Genomic DNA, 24844 nt, shown 5'->3' with positions numbered 1-24844 from the left:
ATTGCATTAAATTACAAAAATGCCTTGACAGTCTAACTTTGCTCTTTTATATATAATTTTCGAACTTCAATGTTCTTTACATTCAGCTTACAATAATTATAAAACTTGTAATGAATTTCATATTGAAACAATAATTTGTGAACAACCAATTTCGATTGGTTCCATTATCGACTAATGATTTAAAACTCATTCTGTCGTTGATTGCCGAAAACTACTTCCAGGTATCCTTCATACAGATTCGTTACACAAATCAGATATGAACTTTAATATTTAATATTTAGGTGACTTATAGACCAATTAGGTCGGGTGTATATGTATATATTATGTTAATTGACACACTACTGTAATTACACAAGTCACTATAATTAAAAATCTACTTACTTACTTACAGAAGTGCATATGAGGGAATTATCTATGCTGCCAATGTAGCCAAAAGGTTATGATAACATGAATTTTTAATGGCGTAAAATTACACAGAGTACAGACAAATCAGTGCAGTTTTGTCATTTATGCACCCACTTGCCATTTAATTAAAGTTTTTGATAGTCTTAATGGGACAAAGGAATTGTCATGATTTTTTCCTTCTTGCTCGCAGAAAAAAAATATTGAGAAAGAAACCGAGTTTATTTACCATTCTGCTACAATGGTGGATCCAGTTTTATTTTTTAAGGTTTTTGCACTGGTAGTCTCTTTATACCGTTGCCATATTCAGTTTCGATTTTCTATTTTTTTTTTAATTTAAAGTTTAAAGTAGGGCTATGAAGATGAAACCTTGGTGAAATAACACGTTTAAAATACCGGGTCAATTGAAAACCAATACTTTTTATTCACAATTAGTATTGAAGAAAGTACAAAATTTTGAAAATACAGTTTCAGGTCCTTCAAAACGAATTTATGAGACATGCAGCTGCCGTCACGTGACTACAGTTTTTATTATTTGCATCTGCCAATAGTAAACCCTACGTCACTGTTTTATTTTATGAATGGCAGATGTCAATTATTCATAGAAAAATTGCAATATTTTTATGTTTTTATGATCTTATAATAATTTCTTACGAAAAAATGTCATTTAAAGACAGATGGCAATATTACGCCGAAAAACAACATTAAAAATATTTCTAAGTTTTTCTAAAGATGAATTAAACGTAGGATGTTTGTAAGTTATTCAATATTATCAGAGTCAAATGATATATTAGCTTTCAACTTTATTGACATATCGTAATCATGTAAATGTGCGGGTCATACCTGTGCAAATACCTGACATTATATAGGTACAAATTATAGTATCGATCTACGATTATAGATAGTATGTTATTTTCATTCTTTGTTAAGTCCGAGTTTATATTGTAAATCGTATTGCCCTTTTGTTGTTTTCAAATAACAATTCCACGGAAAATTAACAATAAACATTTGGACAATGACATTCGATAAAAATAATTAGATACGCGAATGAGATCATCATTAATCACCCGCCATTGATTTTTCAAACTGACCAATCAGGTGACACTATTACTATCACCTGGGTGTTACTTTCCTATTTGAACTTTCGGTTTACACAACGTTGTTAATGCAATAGTAAATTGTAAACTAACATGCCCGTTAGATGGTAATGGAATTATAATTTGCTAATAATTGGAAAAACACATTGCGTCTATTTAATGCAGCAGAAAATTACATAAAAGAGATGGATGAATTTATCTGATTTCTTATTAGTAAAAGTAGTGTATTGGAATTTAACTAGCATGGAAGTGGATGTATCATAGAAAATAATATTGGAAATAACTATATAGCACAGTGAAAAATATTCAATCAACTGAAAATATTGTGACAGGTACCATTTGACATTTTGAGTTTGATTTTTCATATAATTTATTTTCCAACACAACAATGGATGATTTGGGTTCCAGTGATGGTGATTCGGACTGTGATAATTTTGAAGCCCTCTCCCAGACTAAAGACCCATGTTATAGATGTGAGAAGAGAGTATATCCCGTAGAACGTGTGGATATTGGTGTTGTTTTCCATAGACGATGTTTTAGATGCCGGGTTTGTGGAATACAGTTAGCTCTGAGGTCTTTCCACTGGGACCAGGAGAACAAGCCTGATGTTTACTGCCAGGCCCATGTTACCAAACTAGTTGGGTCCATAGATAAAGAGTGTGTAGGCATTAAGTCAGCATTAAATGCACCTAAACGTGGACCCAATTCAAATGAACAGGTAAGATGCTATTTTTGTTTGAAAATTTTGTCACCTGTAGTGTATTTTTAAATTTTGGCTATTTTTAGCAGTTTAAATTTAGTTATTTTTCACCAAAAACAAATATAATCTTTTGTACACTGACAGTTACATGTATAAAGTTTGTTGACACATAGTTGGGACTGATGCAATGTTTACTCATAAATAAACTAAACATAAACATATTGTGTGAAATAGCATTCAAATATCAGATGCGGATCCTTGATTTTGAAAAAGAGAGTGCCCATCAACAAGCAACGTGAGGAGCGGGACTTGTAAAAAAGTCTATGTATTAACCATATACGTAACTTCAATTAAAGGTACCTGCCCACCCTCACTCCCTTATTCCATCCTTGATTATAATATTTTCTTGAGAAAGGTTCTAGAATAAGGTATTTTTTCGCTTGATTTTAAGGGAAGTGAAGGTGAACATGATATTTTTCGTTCTTGAAGTTGGTAGGCCTTCTGACTATTCACCTCCTCCATATGAAATGGTCATTTACAAAAAAATGGGTAAAATGACAACATGTAGCACGTTTCTTGTAATTTGAAGTAGACATACGCATCAATATGTAATTGTTGAGGTGACCCTACTAACATTAAAGCATACCCGTTTATACATCTATGCTTATATAAAGTAAACATGTTATAAGTCAACATAATATCGCAATGAATCCGACTTCATACTGCTAAAACAACAATCAGATTTAACTTTTCTTAATTTAATTTAATTGAAAAAAGACAAAAGCAACATCTTTTGTGATGCTACATAATTATGTAGTACTGCTTAATATGTTATAATACCAATTTCGTAGTAAAATATTTAGTATAGCGTATTGGCTTGGGAATGAGATATGTCCCCGCCCGCGAGAACACATAAAATATTCAAACGTTTTAAAAAAAAAGAAGCAATTTGTCCAATTTTCTCGTTCGTTTGATCCTTCTATTAACATGATTAACCAGTTAATAAAAGTGATACACGTCTAATCCCTAACTCCTGACTAGGAACAAAGCAAATTAGGCCTTGTGATCTCCGGAACCAGACAATGACTAGGATTGCTCTGATATTACGTAATATTTCTTGTTTGTCTCAGACTTAAATGAAAAACCTTTTCTATAAAAAAAAGAAGCTATAAATTATACAGACGACAATTGCATCTGTTTCATTTTAAGACACTCTCAGTGCACATTGATATGATATTGTATGATGAATATTTGATAAAATTGATGATGATTTTGTTAGTTGACACAAAGTTAATTGGGTGGTTTGTATATAATATTTATTTCGTTTAGAGACTTACATGCATCACATGAACACACGTAGGTTTATTATCAACCGTAGTAACGACATGTATGTAAGTCATGTTTATTTTTTGCGTCGTTTCAAACCAAACAGACAGCCACTGATACGGAAAAAAAACTCGCGAAACCAAACGTCATGATAGACTCGGCATATCATACAGTTTAAATGGGCATTGGCTGTCAATTTCATATTCACCGAATTGACTCAAATTTTAACGTGCATCTAAATTATAAAAAGCCTAAAATAAACAATTTACAAGGCATTGGCTCCATAATATGTATCATCGTTTCGTCTGTATTTTTGTCCAGGCGCCATCTGATTAACTATCGAGTTAACCTCTGAAGACTGCCAACGGTAAAGCGATTGTGACTTAAATGTGTAAACTATGTTTAGCACTGTCTCATAAAGATGCATGTTAGCCCTCCATATTCTTTAAGTGCATGTCCCAATTCAGGAGCCTGTTATTTCCTTGATACTGTCTGCCACATTAGTTTTTTTAGGTTATCTCCTTTCTACTTTCTAGCATAAACAGGGCTGTTAGATTTTACTTTTCAGCTCACCTAATGTAAAGTTTTTACTCATTGTTAAAGGTCATATAGTGCCCTATAGATGTTAACATCCTCACCCTTTGCAGAAATTGGTCCCTGATGAATAGCTGTCAATATTGACAATCATGGCATATATCGTGTTACTAAAAAGATCCAACTTTGCATGCTTGAGGATGTTTCACCTTTTTGTTTCAGTACAATTCGATAATTAAAAGATTAAATTATGAATCATTTAAATCAATTTTGAGATACTCGGTTCAATTCGAAAGTTATATTTATGTATCTATAAACTCTTTGACAGCAATTCATCTCGGTTAATTTAAGAATTCGTTCCGGTTCGAATCACGTGGCTGCAGGTTATTGTATACCCAGTGACATTACAATAACCATTAACAATTCCAGTTCAGAATTAAAAATATGCTATCATCAATATTAGTCATGTTAGTTAAGTCTTTTAAGCGACAATCATGTTGTTTGCTCAGTTTGACACTGAGCTATTTCAAATTATATATACCGTAACTAAAGGTATTCAAATTAATTAGAAAACATTTATACAGATAATGATTTTCCATTCTTTTAAATGTCTTTTGTATTATATGAGTCATTTTTGACGTCTTGTAAATTACCTGATTGTCCAGTAGCAAATGTTTAAGGCAGATTGAGGACGATACAGTGATATCATTTAACAATCAGATTTCTTCTTCTTCTACATGTTCTAAATTTAACATTATAAGGTATAGGGGGAATTTGCATTCAGAATATTTTTTTTTGTCAACTGCTTGACCAGACTATATTTTCCCCGTTAAATACCCGCCTTCCCCTTCCCCCTCCCGCTCCAGAAGTTAAATGGTCGTTCCCTTAGACAACAATATAAGACTTCACAACACCTCCGTATTTGATTATCGACTTAATCTTTTGACAGTTGACACTGATCATGTATAACGTATTATATCCGACGTGATTCGGTACCTATGTGTAACACTTTGTTTAGTACATGCAATCCTTTAACATTTCCTTAGAACCATCACAGAACGGATCATAGAACTAGTGACGTCAAACCATTGATCTTCTTTTCTTAGTCACCCAGAAAACGATTTACCTTAATTCAGGTGAAAAAAAAATGTCATGCAAAACAAAACAAGACTTCCATGAGTCACAGGTGACAGTGTCTGAGCAAACAGAACATGATTATGGATAAAAGTGAAAATGCTTAATTAATATTGATACTTGGATACTGATAATTCTGCACTTAAATAGTTCGTGATCATTAAACAAGAACTACCAGCACGTGTAACGAAACCAACCGAATCCTTATAATAACTTCAGATTAATTAATGTCACAGAGTTAAGATATATGGTTTCTATTCGATTACTCCATTGATGTTATGACAACGAGTTCGTATTAAATCTTCCCGCACTGAAAGTCGTTTCCAGTGAAATACTTCAGATGAAGACAATACCCAGTTACTCTACGTGCAGATAAGCAGGACTTGTCTTATAAAAGTAATAATAGCAGCTGTGATAGGGATTGTAACCATGAATCACGGTTTTCACTGCAAAAAAAAAAAAGGATTACATACACTAGAAACATGATTTGCTATAGCTCTTTTCATCGGCTTTGAATACATATTTTTTTTATAATAAAAAGAAAGTAGACTTCGAAAGTAGTCATTTTTTAACACTAGATGGTTAAAGGGGTTGCAATATCAAGAAATATTGGTAAAAAAAATATCATCTTTATTTCTTCTTATGAAAAAAAATGTTCTCTTTGACCACTAAAGTATCTCCTGTTGCTTCTTTGACTCGAAGTCTGATTGTCTTCAATTTATTGTCTAAAGCGCAAACAAAATCAGATAAAATCTTCTGGAAATCTTAAAAGCAATACACAAATGTTTGTCCCTTTTATGCATTAATGACAATGGCAATACATTATATTAAGTCTTGATACAGTCATCAGCCTGTCATTCATATCAGAAATAAATCAAACAATTAAAAATATGACATTAAAAAAATGGCGCAAAAACATGAAATTTCCACAACCGTCGCTTAAATTATCCCGATCTGATGAGTTTGAAGATAAGAGTTGATTCAGCTTTGGTGGTAGAATAGAAATCAATCTGTTATCACATGACATATCTTAAATGGAACTAAGCTCGTAATGACTTCGTAATGAGACCCAAAGTAACTGACACAAATAAAATCTCGCGAGATCTCGTAAACATCCATAAAATATAAGTTAGAGAACAAATTAATTGCTTACGCTTGAATAGTTTGAAATACAGCCTTAAAAGTTCGCATTTAAACCGTTATTTTCAAAAGAAAGTAGGAGGGCACATCTGTTTTCTTCAATTAAGTACATGTAGGTATTGCGTTACTGGCATACTGGAGAGTATATATTTCTGTTAATTTGTATTTCTAAAATTTTATTGCTAGAAACTTCCTACACCACTCTGATCTTATGTAAGAAGCATGTTTTACGCCTTTCTCTTGCTCTATTAATAACTTTAACTAATAAAGTAGTGATATGCAAATCTAGTTAATAGGTAGGCAGGAGCAGATATATCATAATCTGTTTTTTTCTCTCTCTGTAATTGCGCGCAAGAGTATTGCGTTACGGGAGAGAAAACAGGGAAACTTCGCATTAATTTTATTTTTGAATTTCAAACATACCTAAACACCATCATGATCTTATGTAACAAGCAACTTTATATATCTTCTTCTTGGTCTTCAAATAACTCTGTGTCGCCGGTATTTGTCCTGATAGACGTCAGATACAATAGGCTTTGAGAACAACTGGTTACATATTTTATTGTCTAAATATACAATAGGATAGTCCGAGATTACTCTGACGTCCAACGGCTGTTTTGCCAGACAAGCTGGGGCCGTGGGACGTCAGAGCTCGTCCCATATCAAAAAGTGGATATTTGCCCACCCAAAATAGATGCGCTGCTTCCGGTCGCTTCTGGTGCCGATTGAGGGCCTCGGAATTATATAAATCGGGCATCAATCTGTTCATTTTTCATTTATCTCTTCATTTATGTAAGTTTCACCTACCTGCCAACCTTTATTTTTCCATATTTTAACAGTTTTCACAGAGACCCATCGATTTCTGAATTTTGACTTTCATTTTCAAAGATTATCACGTGACCACGAGAAAACAGTGCAAATGACCAAAATGTAACACCTCGTTCATTTACTATGCAAGTTATGTAAATGTCCGAGAGCTTCCGATTGTTATCGTGGTCGGAACTAAATGCTTAATACCGATCTCCTGTAAAGGAGGTGAAAAATCGTGGTTGGCTTCTAAATGTTAACCATCGATCTCCTATAAAGGAGGTGAAAAAAATATAAATATTTGCATATTTGAGTCTCGAGGCCACGAACTCTCTCGTAACTTGACGTCCATTTGAAGGTGAAAGTCAAAATGCAGAAATCGATGGGTCTCTGTGAAAACTGTTAAAATATGGAAAAATAAAGGTTGGCAGGTAGGTGAAACTTACATAAATGAAGAGATAAATGAAAAATGAACAGATTGATGCCCGATTTATATAATTCCGAGGCCCTCAATCGGCACCAGAAGCGACGAAGCAGCGCATCTATTTTGGGTGGGCAAATATCCACTTTTTGATATGGGACGAGCTCTGACGTCGCACGGCCCCAGCTTGTCTGACAAAACAGCCGTTGGACGTCAGAGTAATCTCGGACTAACAATAGGATTGGATACAAGTTATAACAACTTAAGATAATCCTTTCCATGCCATTGCCTATCTTGTGTTTACCAGATACCTGTAACTGTTCGACGCAGTGGCGGATCCAGAAATTTTCACAAGGGAGCGAGGGGACCCGTTCCAGTCATGCCTTTGTGATTCCCTAAATAATCAAACACTTTTCCCACAAGAGGGGGGACCCGGACACCCTGCTTCCCCCAACAAAAATTCTTCTGTGAAACGCTCAGTACATAACCAGTTCAGCTAGGTGATAAACTATGATAACTGATACGTTAAAGAAACAGGATATGACTTCTGATTTCAATGTTGATATTCCCATGTTGATAAATAGTTCGCTTTATGAAGAGTAAAATCAATTACAGAGCAGCAATTAATAACAGATTTTAACGGAATGGAATACAGATTAACACAAACGTTTATTACACAATAAGGATCTCCATGACAGATATATAATAGATCTTTTCTCAAAGGTGCAATGAAAATAATGCATTGACATTATTCATTTGTGATAAATGGAAAACATACGATTCAAAATAACAATATTTAATACTATATTGTGTTTATCTTTGCGCTTATATTATTCCGATTTTGTCATTGCTATCAAGTAAAACAAATTCAGGTTGAAAATGTTTCATTTATATTTATAAAAATGTTATCATGTGTTACATCTGTGTGTGTTGTTCTTAACATACATTCTGAAATAAGTAGTCAGTATATTTCATTTATAGTTGTTCTGGACCATACGAGTATTTGAACCGTACGCGTATGGTCGAAAAACTCATATGGTCCGGAACATAGTCACTCAAATAGACGTTCTTTACTATGATTTTTTTATAAACTCGATACTACATGTATTATTTTTAATAATCCCGTGGAAATCATAAAACTAGTGTGTGACCAAAACTTTATTGCTTGTAATAGACTGGTGACCAAAACTTTATTGCTTGTAATAGACTGTATGTACTCTATTTAGATATCTTTTGATTTGTTTTGTTTAAGTTAATTAACTATCAATGGTAAGTATAAACCTGATGTAGTTACAAAACGTATTTATTAAACTGATAGCCTTTGGAAGTTTTAAATCTTGTTTAACGTATTTTTTAGCCAGGGATGGTGCGTGATTGAAAAATGAAAAGAAATTTATGACGCCGATGAATCTAACTTACGATTGTGTCTGTTAAATAGTGTGAATTCCACAATGTGTTCCAATTAGTCTAGGACTTTGTCGGATTATTTTGTTTACTGCTTTTATGGAAATATATATACAAGAAGATGACATTCTCCGTTCATTGCTATAACCGTTAACAATGTATCTGAAGCCTTGAAGACAGATATATCATAACAGTACTTAGAAGCATCTTCCATATGACACTGAGTTTCCCCTTGCGACCTGTTATGTTTAAGAACAGATTATAATTCTGGATTCACATGTTTACAAATACTTTGTTTGGACTGAAATCAATTGAGAAGAAGTTAATATTGAATTTAACAGTCATAATGCATAATCGAGCGGAGATTGAGTGATTTATTATAATGCAAGAACACCGGTTACAGAAATTCAAGTTATAATACATTCTAAAGCATCATTACTGAATTATGTTATTGGTAATGAATATACTTCTCCTTTAAACTGCTAACCAAATCATATACATGGTTCCCTTGTGAGATATACCAAATCAAACAAGTAAACAAAATCATAAACACGTCTACCAGTTAATGTAACAAAACAATATACAAAATCATACACGTCTTCCTGGTTAACACTTCTTTCTGTTAATGAATACAAAATCATACACGTCTTCCAGGTTAACACTTCTTTTTGTTAATGAATACGAAATCTTACACATCTTCCTGGTTAACACCTCTTTCTGTTAATGAATACAAAATCATACACGTCTTCCTGGTTAACACTTCTTTCAGTTAATGAATACAAAATCATACACGTCTTCCTGGTCAACACTTTTTTCTGTTAATGAATACAAAATCATACACGTCTTCCTGGTCAACACTTCTTTCTGTTAATGAATACAAAATCATACACGTCTTCCTGGTCAACACTTCTTTCTGTTAATGAATACAAAATCATACACGTCTTCTTGGTCAACAGTTCTTTCTGTTTCTGTTTGAATACAAAATCATACACGTCTTCCTGGTTAACACTTCTTTCTGTTAATGAATACAAAATCATACACGTCTTCCTGGTTAACACTTCCTTCTGTTAATGAATACAAAATCATACACGTCTCCCTGTTAATGTATACAAAATCATACACGTCTCCTTGTTAATGAATACAAAATCATACACGTCTCCTTGTTAATGTATGCAAAAATATACACTTCTCCTTGTTAATGTATACAAATTCATACACGTCTTCCTGGTTAACACCTCTTGCTGTTAATGAATACAAAATCATACACGTCTTCCTGGTTAACACTTCTTTTTGTTAATGAATACAAAATCATACACATCTTCCTGGTTAACACTTCTTTCTGTTAATGAATACAAAATCATACACGTCTTTCTGGTTAACACTTCTTTCTGTTAATGAATACAAAAGTATACACGTCTCCCTGTTAATGTATACAAAATCATACACGTCTCCTTGTTTATGTATACAAAATCATACACGTCTCCTTGTTAATGTATGCAAAAGTATACACTTCTCCTTGTTAATGTATACAAAATCATACACTTCTCCTTGTTAATGAATACAAAAGTATACATGTCTCCCTGTTAATGCATTCAAAATCATACACTTCTCCTTATTAATGTATACGAAATCATACACTTCTCCTTGTTAATGTATTTAAAATCATTCACTTCTCCTTGTTAATGTATACAAAATCATACACTTCTCTTTGTTAATGTATACAAAATCATACACGTCTCCCTGTTAATGTATACAAAATCATACACGTCTCCTTGTTAATGTATGCAAAATCATACACGTCTCCCTGTTTATGTTTGCAAAAGTATCAATTCTTACAAAAAACATACACGTCTTCTTGTTAATGTCTCCCTGTTATGTTTGCAAAATCATTTACGTCTTTTTGTTAATGTATACAAAATCATACAAATCTACCTGTAAATATATACAAAGGCGTACACCTATTTCTGTTAATATATACAAAATCACTCATGTCTGTCTCCCTGTTAACTGTTAACGTACACAAAATGAAATAATTGTCCTAGTTTATTTAAATAAAATGATTTTGAAAATACGTTTTATGTGTTTAATAATTGAATGTTATTGATGTAAATACCCCTGAAAGTACCAATCCATTAAATTATTTCTAATGTTTACTAGTGTTTGTCTTCTACAAGAAATAATTAAATCCTTGGAATCAACAATATTGTTGATAAATTAGGCCCAGTCTATGAAGTTAATAACTGAAAGCAAACATATTTAAGTTAAAAAGCATGACACAATGTAAAATGCAAATATAATTATTCTGAAAGAGGATAATCAGATTTGAAAATAACTCATTGCATTTGTTTTCAATCCATCTGCACACAGCTGGATGATTTTTAAGTAAAAAATATATTTAATAGAATATGCCATATATTAATTATCAGCCCATTAATTAATTAGAAATAACCGTTTTATTATAGTTACGCCATTGCTTTTCGTATTCTCAATGATCGTTAAAAGGTGTGCTGCGACATGATATGGTATAAAAGCGAAACAAGTACTCGTGAAATGCAACACAACGCATATTATTTGCACATAAAAGAATTGTTTTGCTAACATTTCAACACATTAACGCTTTAGTTTGATCAAAGTAAATTGAATCATAGTCAAGAATAAAAGTAAAAGAAGAAAGGTAACGTAATCGTTTTAATGCATTATAAGTATAACATGCAATGGAATTATATTATCAAATGTACTTAAATCTTCAGTAATTTCATGAACAACCTTAACATTTTATCGTTTGGCGATAGAATATGCCTTTGGGAATGATTGCGAGATAAATAATAAAATAATAAAAAAAGTTAACACGATTCTTCCAAATTTGAATGCTTAAATACCATTAAAAGACTTTACTAGTTTTCAAAATATCATAACAAATTTAAGAAGATAGTTGAGAACAATCAGTTGTTCTGGTGGTAAAACTGAATTGATCATATTAAGAGGTCTGGATAGGGAATCCTTCGGTCTGTATTCTTAAATCTTTTAGGCAATTTTTCTTTAATTTTTGTTCATACTTTTTGCGCGTTTTTTCTCTATTCTTTATATTTTAACTCCTTATTTTGCTCTTTTTGTTAATCTTTTGTGTCCATTTTTCTGTATACTTTATATTTTGTCCCGTAATTCTTTATTCTGTAAACCCCATTAACGCCCTTATTTATTAAAGGTTAAAAATGTGGGGTTAGAAATTTTTTTTTTAAATATGCGTTTCTTTTTTGGTCTTCAAAATTGAACGAAATTGTTACGACGTCAATATGTTTTATCTTTTTCCTTGGGATTTTTCATTTTTGAAATATACGTGGAAATTGAAATTGTCTTTTACATCAGAAGAACAAAGCACGTAATATGCTTTATGATGTTTTTGCTAACTCGTGCATGCAAATTTTCACGATTCTTTAATTGATTAACGAGCAGTTAATTGCTCGATGTCACATTGTTGCTTTTTGTACTGTTTCAGGGATCAATTAGTTATGTGAAGTTAATTTATTCTTCAGTTATTTATTTTGATGCAAGGTTTTGTTTGAACTCTTTCAAAATGATGCACTATTGTAACTTTGCATTCATTCTTCGCTTTTCATTTTCTATTTTTAGAAATACATGCTTTTGAAGGTACCAAGTGAATGCGCGCAAGATTTCTATAAATTAAAAGCTTTTTAGGCCTTTTATAATATGAGTGGAAACACGGTTGATGTGATTGAGAAAAATAAACAATCCATCAAACTGTATAGTAATAGAATTAAACAATATACTATATAAACTTATCATAGTTACCAAAATAAAAATAATTAAACTCATAAGACACAGTATTCTAACTCTAAGCCGACCAGTCTAAATAGAGTGAAATGCCGATTGCCTTTAAAAGGGAGACGCAAAACTAATCTTTGGTTTTTAGTTAAACAGAGTAAAGAGTTAGACCCACCAACTCCTGCGCTGGATACGAAGATGCTAACATGAAACCAACAAGACAACTGCTTTACAGGGATGTTGATAAACCTTTACCGTAAAACTTTAAAAGAAAAATGGTTACTGCACTTATATTGAGAATATGGCATCACATTTCCCGATGTTGTTGCAGCTACATTGACAATAATTCGTCCAATTTTGCGATATCGGTCAAAATGCATTATTCTAAACTCATCCTAAATGAGTTTTATTAATTTTACTTATAATGGGTATGATTAAAAAGAAAAACAAGTGAAATATTTCAATGACAAATATGGCATTTTTATTTTCACAAGGAAATCTACATGGCACATTTAATGCTATTTTACAATGTTAGTTATTGCACACATCTCGTGTGTAGAAAGATTTATACGCACATATTATATTATCAAACAACAGAAATAATCATTTTTTACGACATTTTTTATGTTTTAAATAGCTGAAATGTACATTGCATGTTGAAACAATGAATTTAAAGCTACAAATAAGACGGTTATATTGCTATCGTAGGCGGCAGGCCTTTCTAGCTCGTTTTTTTAAACGTTGTAGCAATTGAATATTTCAGAAATAAATGGAGACACTAACTGGTACTTTATTTGTTGTCTCCGTTTATTTCTGTAAATGTTCAATTGCTATAACGTTGAATATTTGTACACTATTAGTTCAGATCGTCATTGTACGGAAGCCTACGGAAGCCGGTTAGTGTCAGGGTGGAGTTTAAATTTATATTAAAGTCTTTATAACAACTTAGCTAACTTGTTATAACGACTAAGCATATTTATCTTGTTATAACAACTTAGCTAACTTATTTTAACGGCTTAGCTTACTTGTTTAAACGACTAAGCTTACTTGTTAAAACAACTTAGCTAACTCGTTTAAACAACTAAGCTAACTTGTTATAACAAGTTAGCTAATTTAACTCGTTATAACAACTTAGCTAACTCGTTATAACGACTTAGCTAAGTCGTTTAAACAACTTAGCTATCTCGTTTAAACAACTTAGCTAAGCTGTTAACACGACTAAGCTAAGTTGTTAAAACGACTTAGCTCAGTTGTTAAAACGACTTAGCTAACTCGTTTAAACCACTAAGCTTACTAGTTAAAACAACTTAGCTAACTTGTTTCAAAGATTTAGCTTACTAGTTATAACGACTTAGCTAATCTAACTCGTTATAACAAGTTAGCTAAGTTGTTTTAACAAGTTTGCTAAGTCGTTAAAGCGAGTTATCTAAGTTGTTTAAACAGGAGATAGGTAAGTTGTTTAAACGAGATAGCTAAGTTGTTTAAACGACTAAACTAAGTCGTTATAACGAGTTAGCTAAGTTGTTATAACGAGTTAAGTTAGCTAAGTCTTTTTAATGTGTTAGCTAAGTTGTTTAAACAAGTAAGCTAAGTTGTTATAAGAAGATAAATATGCTAAGTCGTTATAACAACATAGCTAAGTCGTTTAATCAACTTAGCTGAGTCGATTAACGACTTAAAAATAAAACTCTACCTTGACATTAACCGGCTTCCGTAACATTGCCTTTACAGAAACAATATCTAAATTTTGACTATTTTATTCTTATCTTTTCTCAGCTTCTATGTCATTTATGGAAATCATGATTTGTAGATTAAGGTTAGACAAACGTTAATGAATAAATCAAAGTTGATACGTAGTTTTGATTGGATCTAGATTGTTTATCATTTGTTTTGTAGGCAATTTACATTCATCGGATTTTTTTAATCAGAACATTTGAAATGTTTCAATATAAAAACTGAAAATGGCGACATAAGTAGTAATTTAGTCACACGTTTCTATGGAAACAAACTAAAGCCTTTTGATTTAGATGACGTTTTTTAATCAAGGTTTGGTGACTCATCGCGAGTTCGCCACTACTCTGTATTTATACCTAATTAAAGATCATTGATTTACCATAAAGTGTACAATCACCTGTTTGACTCTTATGTCGGGTTTAATTTGTAATGGCCGTACATCCGGTTAATTGACTCTATATCCGGAATGTCACTTATAAATTGTCATGATTTACTTATTTTCTCTACTAATGACTATGAATAAGTATATGGTCATTACCATAAACTCCATGATACAACCATAAACTGCTGAGATATGTAGTCTTCACAACGATGAATACCAAAGTAAAGTTTGATGTCTGCCATAGAATATCAGAACATAAAAATAATAATGTAGACATAGCATGACTTGAAGGTATGAAAATATGTCTAAACATTGATTTTTAATAAAATACTACAAATGCATTTCCCCCAGTGAAACTGATATTGTGATAAAATTCCAATTCATTCGTTTTTACTATTTATCAGGGATTTAACTTCTGTTTTTTTGTTCAATATGATTAAAGGAGATTTTAGGTTAAAACTTCAATGAAACAGCAACCCAATACCAAAATATAGAAAAACATATTGTGATCGGTCTACAGATAACCAAGAATTCAATAGTATTAAACGATATTATAACGGAGGTTTTTTTCTTATACTATTTATAGATATTTACATGTGTTAGGTGTCTGTCTATACAAGGCTCTCCCTTGACACCATTTGGAGTATGGTCTTGAGGAAACGATGATAGTCCTTCGGAAGGGGACGATAAATGGCTGACCCATGTTAAGAGAGAGCTATATCTCCTTCACGATAAAGACACCCTTGTAGATTTCGAAAAAAGAGCAGGCTAATGCCGCTACAAGGCAGCACTCGCACCCGCAAAGTGGAAAGGGATTAATATAAGTTGAAAAACTTGTTTCCCAATTCACTATAAATAAATATGTTTAAACTAACTAACTAAAGCTGCAAGTCTTTTTTTTCCTTTAAATCTACTGATATCTTGATGTTATCGCACGTATTTTACTTATGGTGTTATTGCGCCATTTAATATAAGCTACACACATCTTGATGTTATTGCATTTTCATACTCTCGGCGTTATTGCGCAAATAAATATAAACTATGCATATAATGTCATCTTGGTGTCATTGCATGGTTTCAACAGGTGGTGTAAGCGCCTTTTAATATACAATAGTGTTGACTTATTGCAGTATCATGATTATTGTACCATTTAATTAAGTTACTACAATCTTGATGTTTTTGCACCATTGAATTATAGAAAATATCACCGAAGTAGCCATGATCTCAGCTTAGGATGTAATGATTAATAACACGATAAATGCAACTGATGCGGGACCGATCTAAATAATTTAAATAACATCGCACCTATACAAATTCATGTTTTTAATTTCAGCAAAAACGTTCCAAAATTTTTATTTCGCTCCTTTTTAATCTTAGAACATGTCTGTTCTATTATTTCTTTCACAGAAGAGTCAGTTACCAAACACTGTATGATTTGCAATATCTTCTCAACTTTCATGGATTAATTTAAGATCAAGGAAAATTATTTCTTTGATACCAAGATGACATGCGTAAAGATAAAAGAAAATGATTTATCGAAAATTTTATCAATGTCAGTTTCTATCATGACAAACTTCTCAAAGGAGTCCTTGATAATCCTAATGAATAGAGCCTATTACCGACCATTCATTGTCTTTTGTAAACATTTGTGAAATTTGTCAAATGGACAAAATTACAAGATCTCAATTAATTCATCTAAAATTTGAATTAGTCATAGTTTGATCATTCTTTAATGCGTCACCGTATTGTCCACACGTGAATGCTAAATTGTTCCATAATAAGTGAATCAAAATGGTAATGTGATATTCCTTGAAAAAAAGAAAAATATCAATTCACAACGCGCATATCGAAGTTATTGAATGTCAGGTAAGATCCTACATGAATACGAGGTTGATAACATTGTTTACGACAAAACATCAGTGCTATAGATATTCCATCATTTATTCAAATATAAGTTGTGGATTCCGGAAATTGATTCCGGAAACTGATCGTGTATTATATATGCATTGGATTTTTAAAACATCTATTGATTGGTGGATTTGACACATCTATATTTGGTCTATTGACAAATGTATCCATGATTTACAAAAATGAGAAGAATAATATATGTTCGTTTCCGTAAATTGTCCTTGAATGAATTGCTCACTCGAATGATCACTTAGACAGTTACTCAAGATGTATAAAAGGCGAACGACAAAATCTGAAAATCTGCATGCATGCAATAATAAAGGATACTATCATTTTATCTATAGTAAAGAGAGTATAATCAAGACATGGGTGGACGTTATTTTCACGTTGCTGACCATCATCTTTTCAATGAAAACTTTTAAGCTCTTATTATTCTGATGTAGAAAATGAAGAATATGAAAAGAATGGATATAAAAAGATGTGGTATGAGTGCCAATGAGACAACTCTCCATCCAGGTCACAGTTTGTAACAAGTAAATCACTATAGGTTTAAAGTACGGTCTTCCCTTTACCTTGAACTATCTACTTTGAAGAACCTACCTGATTAAATTATTAGGTCCTACTTGAGCAAAAAAATATTTGCTCCTGAGCATCCAGGAAACATACAATAAAAAAGAACCAAAAGAAAAACAATACCAATACTATTAAAGATTCTGTTTTTGTTGGTTTGCGTGCGCGCTTTCAATAATATCTTGTAATTCCATTGAGCCAGGTAAAAGTAAGAGGGAATTCAATTATATAACTCTGCCAATTTATACGTAATGAAGATATATCTGTCGTCAAACTGACCGCACCACTGACCCATAGATGTCTACATGCATCTTGGAAATTTTTATTTTTGTTGTTGAGTTGATCACTCACTTGTGTTTCCCCTGTATCTACTTTCATTCATAACTATGCATTTGTTAATAGTTTTATTAATTAACAATGCAGTTTTTATATTTGCTTTGCAATTATTGAATAAAGAATTCATTGGAAACATCATGGAATATTTATAATTGGAATTGAATAATTTTGTTATGATTCAGTGGTTTAATTTCTCGGAATGTTTCGTGATTTATCACCTTGATACCATCTGTTATGGTAATATCTATAATTGATAATTTCTACGAACGGTCATTGATAAATTAGATATATTATCAATTATACCGCTCTCATGACAGATGATTCCCACTTCTAGTCTACGATGTTTACATAAGACAGGAATATATGACATCATTGAATGCTAATATCCACATCATTTCAACTCTGGTAGATAGTTGTCTAATTGTCAAGCATATATTACCATTTATTTAGTTTTATCAATCCGGCAAAAACAGAACAGTCTAGAACATTTAGTAATTAACTTATTTTGTTCCATCAAGTAAAGTAGCTAGACTACCAATAGTATGACACTCTCTCATGTTAATGCATTTAGCCAAATTTTAGATTGCTATATGAACAAAAAGAATGCACCAATGAGATCGTAATCAACAAGGAACAAGAACCATAAACATAGATTATTATACAACATTTAACGACGATCAGCCCCCCCCCAAAGTATGACATACTCTTAATATAGCACAGCCAGTGCATATTTCGGCTTACCCATTGCAACTCCTGTTAAAAATGTATAGTAACCATTTGTGCATAAGTCTATTTGGCTTTGCAGCATTGGTAATGGTACTTAATGAAAGCAAAAATGATTCACCACAACATTTTATTTTATTATATCACCACAACATTTATTTTATTATATATTATAGTAACTGCAACAGGAAACATTGATAAAACATATTTCCTAATTAATAAATTATACCGAAATTACAAAGCTATTTTGCCGCTTTGCGATAATTTATGCTACACTTTTACAATGTTACTGGCGACAAACACATGATGTGAGCATCTTGCTTTCCAGAGAAATTAACACTTTAAATTGTAGTAATGACAAATCAATTAATCCTATAACCTGTTGTTATATGATGGAATTAACTTTATTATTGACTAGATGGTCTTCTCTGCAACAAAACACCATTCTATCTCCATTAGAATTGACAGATGACGTGGTTTATAGTTGGATTATGGGTTTTAAACAATAGAAGTCAGGTTAAATGAATCAGTCCTGTTAAATAATACATAGCTTTCTGTTGGGTTTGTTGGTTTTTGGTTATGAAGCATAGTTTGCCATATTACGGTCTGAATAATTAAAACAGCCATTTAATAACTATAATGAAATGGCACAACTGTCATATTTTTTTTCTAAGATGATAAATTCATTTACTTCTTTTAACAAGTGTCATTTGCGATGTCATGCATGTTCAATTTAGTATTCTACTATTTATTCTTAAATCAAGCCGCAAAAAGTTGTTCAAACGATTAGCGTTTAATTCGCGCTAGCAGAAAATGAACTTCTGTGTAAAAACATGCCTTGTGAATTTTATTTTTCTTCGTAACATGAAAAATTTCGCAGTTTTCTGTTTGTTCTGTTGTACCTTCAGAACTTAGACAGCAGTGGCTTTGAAACAACAAACATCAGTAAAGTTTTTATTTCCCACCTACGATAGTAGAGGGGCATTATGTTTTCTGGTCTGTGCGTCCGTCCGTCTGTCCGTTCGTCCGTCCGTCTGTTCGTTCGTCCGTCCGTCTGTCCCGCTTCAGGTTAAAGTTTTTGGTCAAGGTAGTTTTTGATGAAGTTTAAGTCCAATCGACTTCAAACTTAGTACACATGTCCCCTATGATATGATCTTTCTAATTTTAATGCCAAATTAGAGTTTTTACCCCAATTTCACGGTCCACTGAACATGGAAAATGATAGTGCGAGTGGGGCATTCGTGTACTGAGGACACATTCTTGTTTCTTTGAGTTTTTAAAGTGCGAGTGAAATGCATTTATACAACTATAACTGTCTTGTTTATTTGGTTATTAGTTTTATTGTGGACATTCAATCAAAGTTATTAACTTAGAAGAAATGAACATATTACCAAAATAACTGGCTATTCTTTTGTATAACTTCGTTATCTTTGATACCAGACAAAGTAATAGAATTAAAATAATCGGACTCTCTGAATTATAGATGATTTATCTGTAAAATGACCACGAGCATGTGGTCAATTTTCTCTCGACAGCACTTGATGATGGATAATTTGGTTTAGATTTTGTTCACATCTCCTTTTTAATTGAGCGTGTCCCGAGGCTTTTGTAGAGTTTGTGTCTTTCCGAGCAATAAACTCGTATAGTTCCCAGTGTACGAAGACAACATAAGATACCAGTTACTCTTCGACAACATAAGATACAAGTTACTCTTCGACAACATAAGATACAATTTACTCTTTCGTAAACAGCAACATTGACTTGCTTAAGGTATAAATAGTTATTATATTTACTCATCTATTTAATTTTCTATACAATTGTTGTCCAAATGTATTCTTAAGTACATGAAGGATTATGAAGTGATTTTCAGAAAAAAAAACATATACACATTATAAAAATCACTCTAAATTTTAGCACAGTCATATTTAATTTGAAAATATGCGGATATATTTGTCATTTAGGAAATTTTTTGTTTATTGCAGACCTCTGGTAACCGTAGTTTTTGTTGGAGTTATACATATATTTTCTTAAAACCAGGAACGATTTAAAGCTGGACAAATTGCAAAAAAAGTTGTCTTTTGTTGAAGCAGCATGTTGAAACTAGCTAATTGTTGTCTTTCTTTCTGTATCGTTTGTTTGTTGTCTTATTTTGAAGTATACTAGATTTTGTTGTGTCATGCAAATATAAATCGCCAAAAAGGTTGATTTACATGTACATGACGTATGTGTTCTTCCAACATTGTCCAAAGTGTTACACCAACTATTGAACAGTGTTAATCTGAAATTATACTGTAATCTATTGATTCTTAGATTTCAAATTACAATCCTGTGGAAGGTAAGATCGTTCAAACACAAATTATAATCCTGTGGAAGGTAAGATCGTTTAAACACAAATTACAATCCTGTGGAAGATAAGATCGTTCAAACACTTTCTTACATGAATATCGCATCCCACAGTTTATGTAGGTACAAAGTGTGTCATGCTTTACTTTAAACCCGACGTTGAATTAACAAAAGATATCCCTGCTTTTAAGTTGGCATTAAAGATGTTCAAAATAATGGCTCATTGTTGAAGGCCGTACGGTGAACTAAAATAGTTGTTAATTGCAATGTCATTTGATCTCTTGTGGAATGCTGTCTCATTTGCAATCATACTACATCTTCTCTTTTATATAAAGGTATTATATACGTAGAAAAAGAACTGTATTATTCAATGGAACTTAAATAATAACCCCAATAATTTAATTTTAGTTGAAAAAAGAATGTATGCGTTTACTTTTCTACATTGGCTAGAGGTATAGGGGAGGGTTGAGATCTCATAAACATGTTAAACCCCGCCGTATTTTTGCGCCTGTCCCAAGTCAGGAGCCCATGGCCTTTGTTAGTTTTGTATTATTTTTAATTTTAGTTTCTTGTGTACAATTTGGAGTTTAGTATGGCGTTCATTATCACTGAACTAGTATATATATTTGTTAAGGGTCCAGCTGAAGGGCGCCTCCGGGTGCGGGAATTTCTCGCTGCGTTGAAGACCTGTTTGTGACCTTTTGCTGTTGTCTGTTCTATGGTCGGGTTGATGTCTCTTTGACACATTCCCCATTTTCGTTCTCAATTTTATTATTTACACATATAAAAATGTAGGTCAATTGATATCTCATACTTGTACGTATATTCGTTCGTTTATTTGTGCCTATAAATTAAAAAAAGGCATAAGACATTTAAAACCACAAACGCGTCCACAGATCAATTCTTCATAAAAACATGTCTCCTATATGTATTTGCATGAACAAATTTTGATGAACTTTTGCCTTTAGAAATATGCAACATAAAACTATGCACGAAGTTCCATAAAATGATGTTTTCAATACAGAAAAAAATACAATTTTTATTCACTGGAATTGACAGAGAGCAATGTTTTATTGTTGGATAGTGGTTTTATGATTCAATCGGGTTTAATAATTTAAATTGATGTATTTCGATGCATTATTGGTCATTGGATATGATCATAAAAGGCTTCTAAAATTGCCATTGTATAAAAGCAAAATGGAGAGTGATATTTCAGTTGCTTGATAAAACACAGAAAGCCAGAAACTCTCTGGGAATAACTATCGTATATACTCAGTTGGTGTACGACATGTTCTTCGCATATGTTTGAATGTAAAACATTACACATATTACAATTACTTCTGTTCATTAAATATAACGAAGCAATGATCCATTTATTGACAACGGAAAACAACTTTAAAAAATAAAAAATAAAGATTTTCTATTTCAATCCTATAAAGTAGTTCCATATATTACCATATCTGTGACTTTCCTAAATTGCAACAGAGCGCTCCTTAGAGCACCAAACTCAGTATAGTTTTCTTAAGATCTATATGTTACGTTCCTGTTAAGATTAATACAGGTTACAATACAGATACTCGAGTGATAATAGTAGCTGACAGTCTGTTAAAGATGCATCATTAGGAACGTCTCTAATATCATGTACAACATATGGCTAAACCATTTAACTCTCAGTCTTACATAATTAATTCTCTGATCTTTAGACAGCTGTGCGCTTCAAAAACATCTTTCCTGTTACCAGCTGTTTGTGTTTTCTTTCGTTTTCATTATTAATAATCTATAAATACCGTCTTTCCTCTAAACAAACGTTGTCTGATGTAATTTTTGTTATGATTTTCTGTCTGTTGTGTTTGGTACAAAGCTGTTATGATTTATGTCTTTGATTATATAAACGTATATGAGAAAGAAAAGTTTAGCTAATATCTAAGTGTAATTTATCATTTGAAAAAATGAAAGATCGAATTTCACAACTGTTACAGAAAAGATGGGTAGACATTATCATTGCATAATGACATGGATTATTGATATTTCTTTTGAACGCGGCAAATAAGCATATGCAGATGTAGCTTGTAGGAAATAAAGTAAATACAATATAATTTACATTAAATAATATCAAGTTGAATAATACAAAAAAAAAAAAAAAAAAAAAAAAAAAAAAAAAAAAAAAAAAATCCAACGAATTGCATGCGAGTTTATGAGATTCCCCCCTTCTTTTAAATATATAATGGAAATAGGTTTGCAAGAGCGTCATTAAAGAGAAACACATATTATTTGTAACTTATTCATTGAGGTTAATTCTTCTAGGTATATTATGGTAAAAATTAATCTGAAATTGACGTAAAATTCATCGCATGCATGTACGCACGTCAGTCTATTCTAATCAATTGAGAGAGTTATATACTGCACAATTGCTTCATAATAAACATTAAGTACAGACGTGAGAGTTATATAATGGTAAGCAGATTTTTGTCATTTATCATTTTAACACCGTGTATTTTTATTTTGATACAAGTAACAATGGATTTTGTTCATGCTGATTGTCATTGGTCCTTGGGCATGCACATGTTATAAAATCATTAAACAATTTGTACAATATTACGTAACTGCACTCAGACAACGGCTTTTTAATAGCTAAAATCAAATGTTTTCATCGAAAAAAGTCATTTTTACAAATCTATTGAAAAAAACTGAACTTGTTCACCTAAATTGTAATAAAAATTATACTTTTGTTACTTAAATAAAATAACAAACCAACAAAGGAAACAAACTTTAAAGTGAAATCTACCGAACACAACTTCATCTGTAAAAACGAATGCTGTTGCATGCCTCGGATAGCAACACGATACAGTATGTTTTTCTGTATAATATCGAAAGTCTTTCAGTTATTAACATATTTCTTTCAGATATGTCCTAATGAGAATTTGAAATCAAAATAAATGAATTAGAAAAACAGATTTGATCATTTTCAAGGACACTGGTCAACAACTGAACAGTTTTTCTGTATACAGACAGGGTTTACATTTCATAGACACATTCATCATGAGCCTTATAATTTTTTTTACAGATTCGAGGAAGCAAATATAACCCAGGGTGGCAGTATGACGCCAACGCGATGGAATTTACTCATCAACGGGAGCTTGCGCAGAGGGAGAGGAAAAGAACCTCCCTAGGAACTTACAAGGTATGATCATTCTAGTAATAGAATAAAACTATAGATAAACCGAAGGGGAAATAGAATTAAAGGAGGGAAATAGATATAAAAGGGAATCAAAGCCAATAAACCAAGAAGACAGAAAAACCCAAGGCAAAATACAAAAAAAAAAACAAGATGAAAAGATAAACAACAGTCCACAAAAACCGATATTAACTAATAATTATTCAAACTGCATATAATTTTGGAAAACATGATCTTAATGTCCTCGCTTCAACACGACTACGCATTTTTTCATTAACACTATCAAGCACAAAAAAATGACAAACATGATAGTTTTTGTACGAATTAAGAAGAGGGTGGTAAAGGGTTATTTTCGTGCAACGTGATCGCCGTTTTTTATTTCACGTTCAACGTGTTTTTACTTTTTTATTTTACGTACAGTCGTGAAAGACGGGTGCCTCGTTCAACGTGTTCTGCTTATTTAATTTTACGTGCATCGTGATTTTCAAAGTCTTATTTTGCGTGCTCGGTATTTTTCAAATAAAATTCAAACACTTGGCAGGGATCGTCAAGAAATACCTTTTTAAAAGCCGTAAACCAATTATATCATAAATGTGTATACTAAATCGGGAATATCAAGTAAAACAAAGAGTTAATATATACAAGAAGGTCACAAAAGGTTCAAATAAAAGTATTTATTTTTCGTGCAACGTTCATTACAGAAATTATTTCACGTTCAACGTGAAATTATATCTTATTTCACGTTTTTTTCGTGCAAGCACCCCCCTTTACCACCTTCTAAGAAGTACTAGTCAATCCAGCTTTTCTAAAAAAAACCACGTTCTTTTAGTAATCAAGTTTGATTGTGATGGTATATTATATAAGTTAACAGTAAAGAACTTTTAAATCTATCAAATCATTGCTTGCTCTCATTGAAAAATATACC

At 32.0% G+C, this 24844-nt stretch overlaps 1 protein-coding gene across 1 annotated transcript in view; it reads left to right on the top strand.

The window, feature by feature from the left end:
- The first annotated feature begins 1530 nt into the window (after positions 1-1530).
- Positions 1531-24844, top strand: part of LOC143075201 (hillarin-like) — a 29556-nt gene continuing 6242 nt past the window's right edge. The window contains exons 1-2 of the mRNA XM_076250545.1: positions 1531-2217; positions 23809-23925. Coding sequence (XP_076106660.1) covers positions 1888-2217; positions 23809-23925 — 447 coding nt within the window. The 5' untranslated portion in view covers positions 1531-1887. The remainder of the gene's footprint in view (positions 2218-23808; positions 23926-24844) is intronic.

The sequence above is a fragment of the Mytilus galloprovincialis genome, chromosome 5 (assembly GCF_965363235.1).
Source record: "Mytilus galloprovincialis chromosome 5, xbMytGall1.hap1.1, whole genome shotgun sequence".
Classification (NCBI taxonomy): domain Eukaryota; kingdom Metazoa; phylum Mollusca; class Bivalvia; order Mytilida; family Mytilidae; genus Mytilus; species Mytilus galloprovincialis.
The sequence above is the reverse complement of the archived record's forward strand: the minus strand, read 5'-3'. Positions and strand labels throughout refer to the sequence as shown.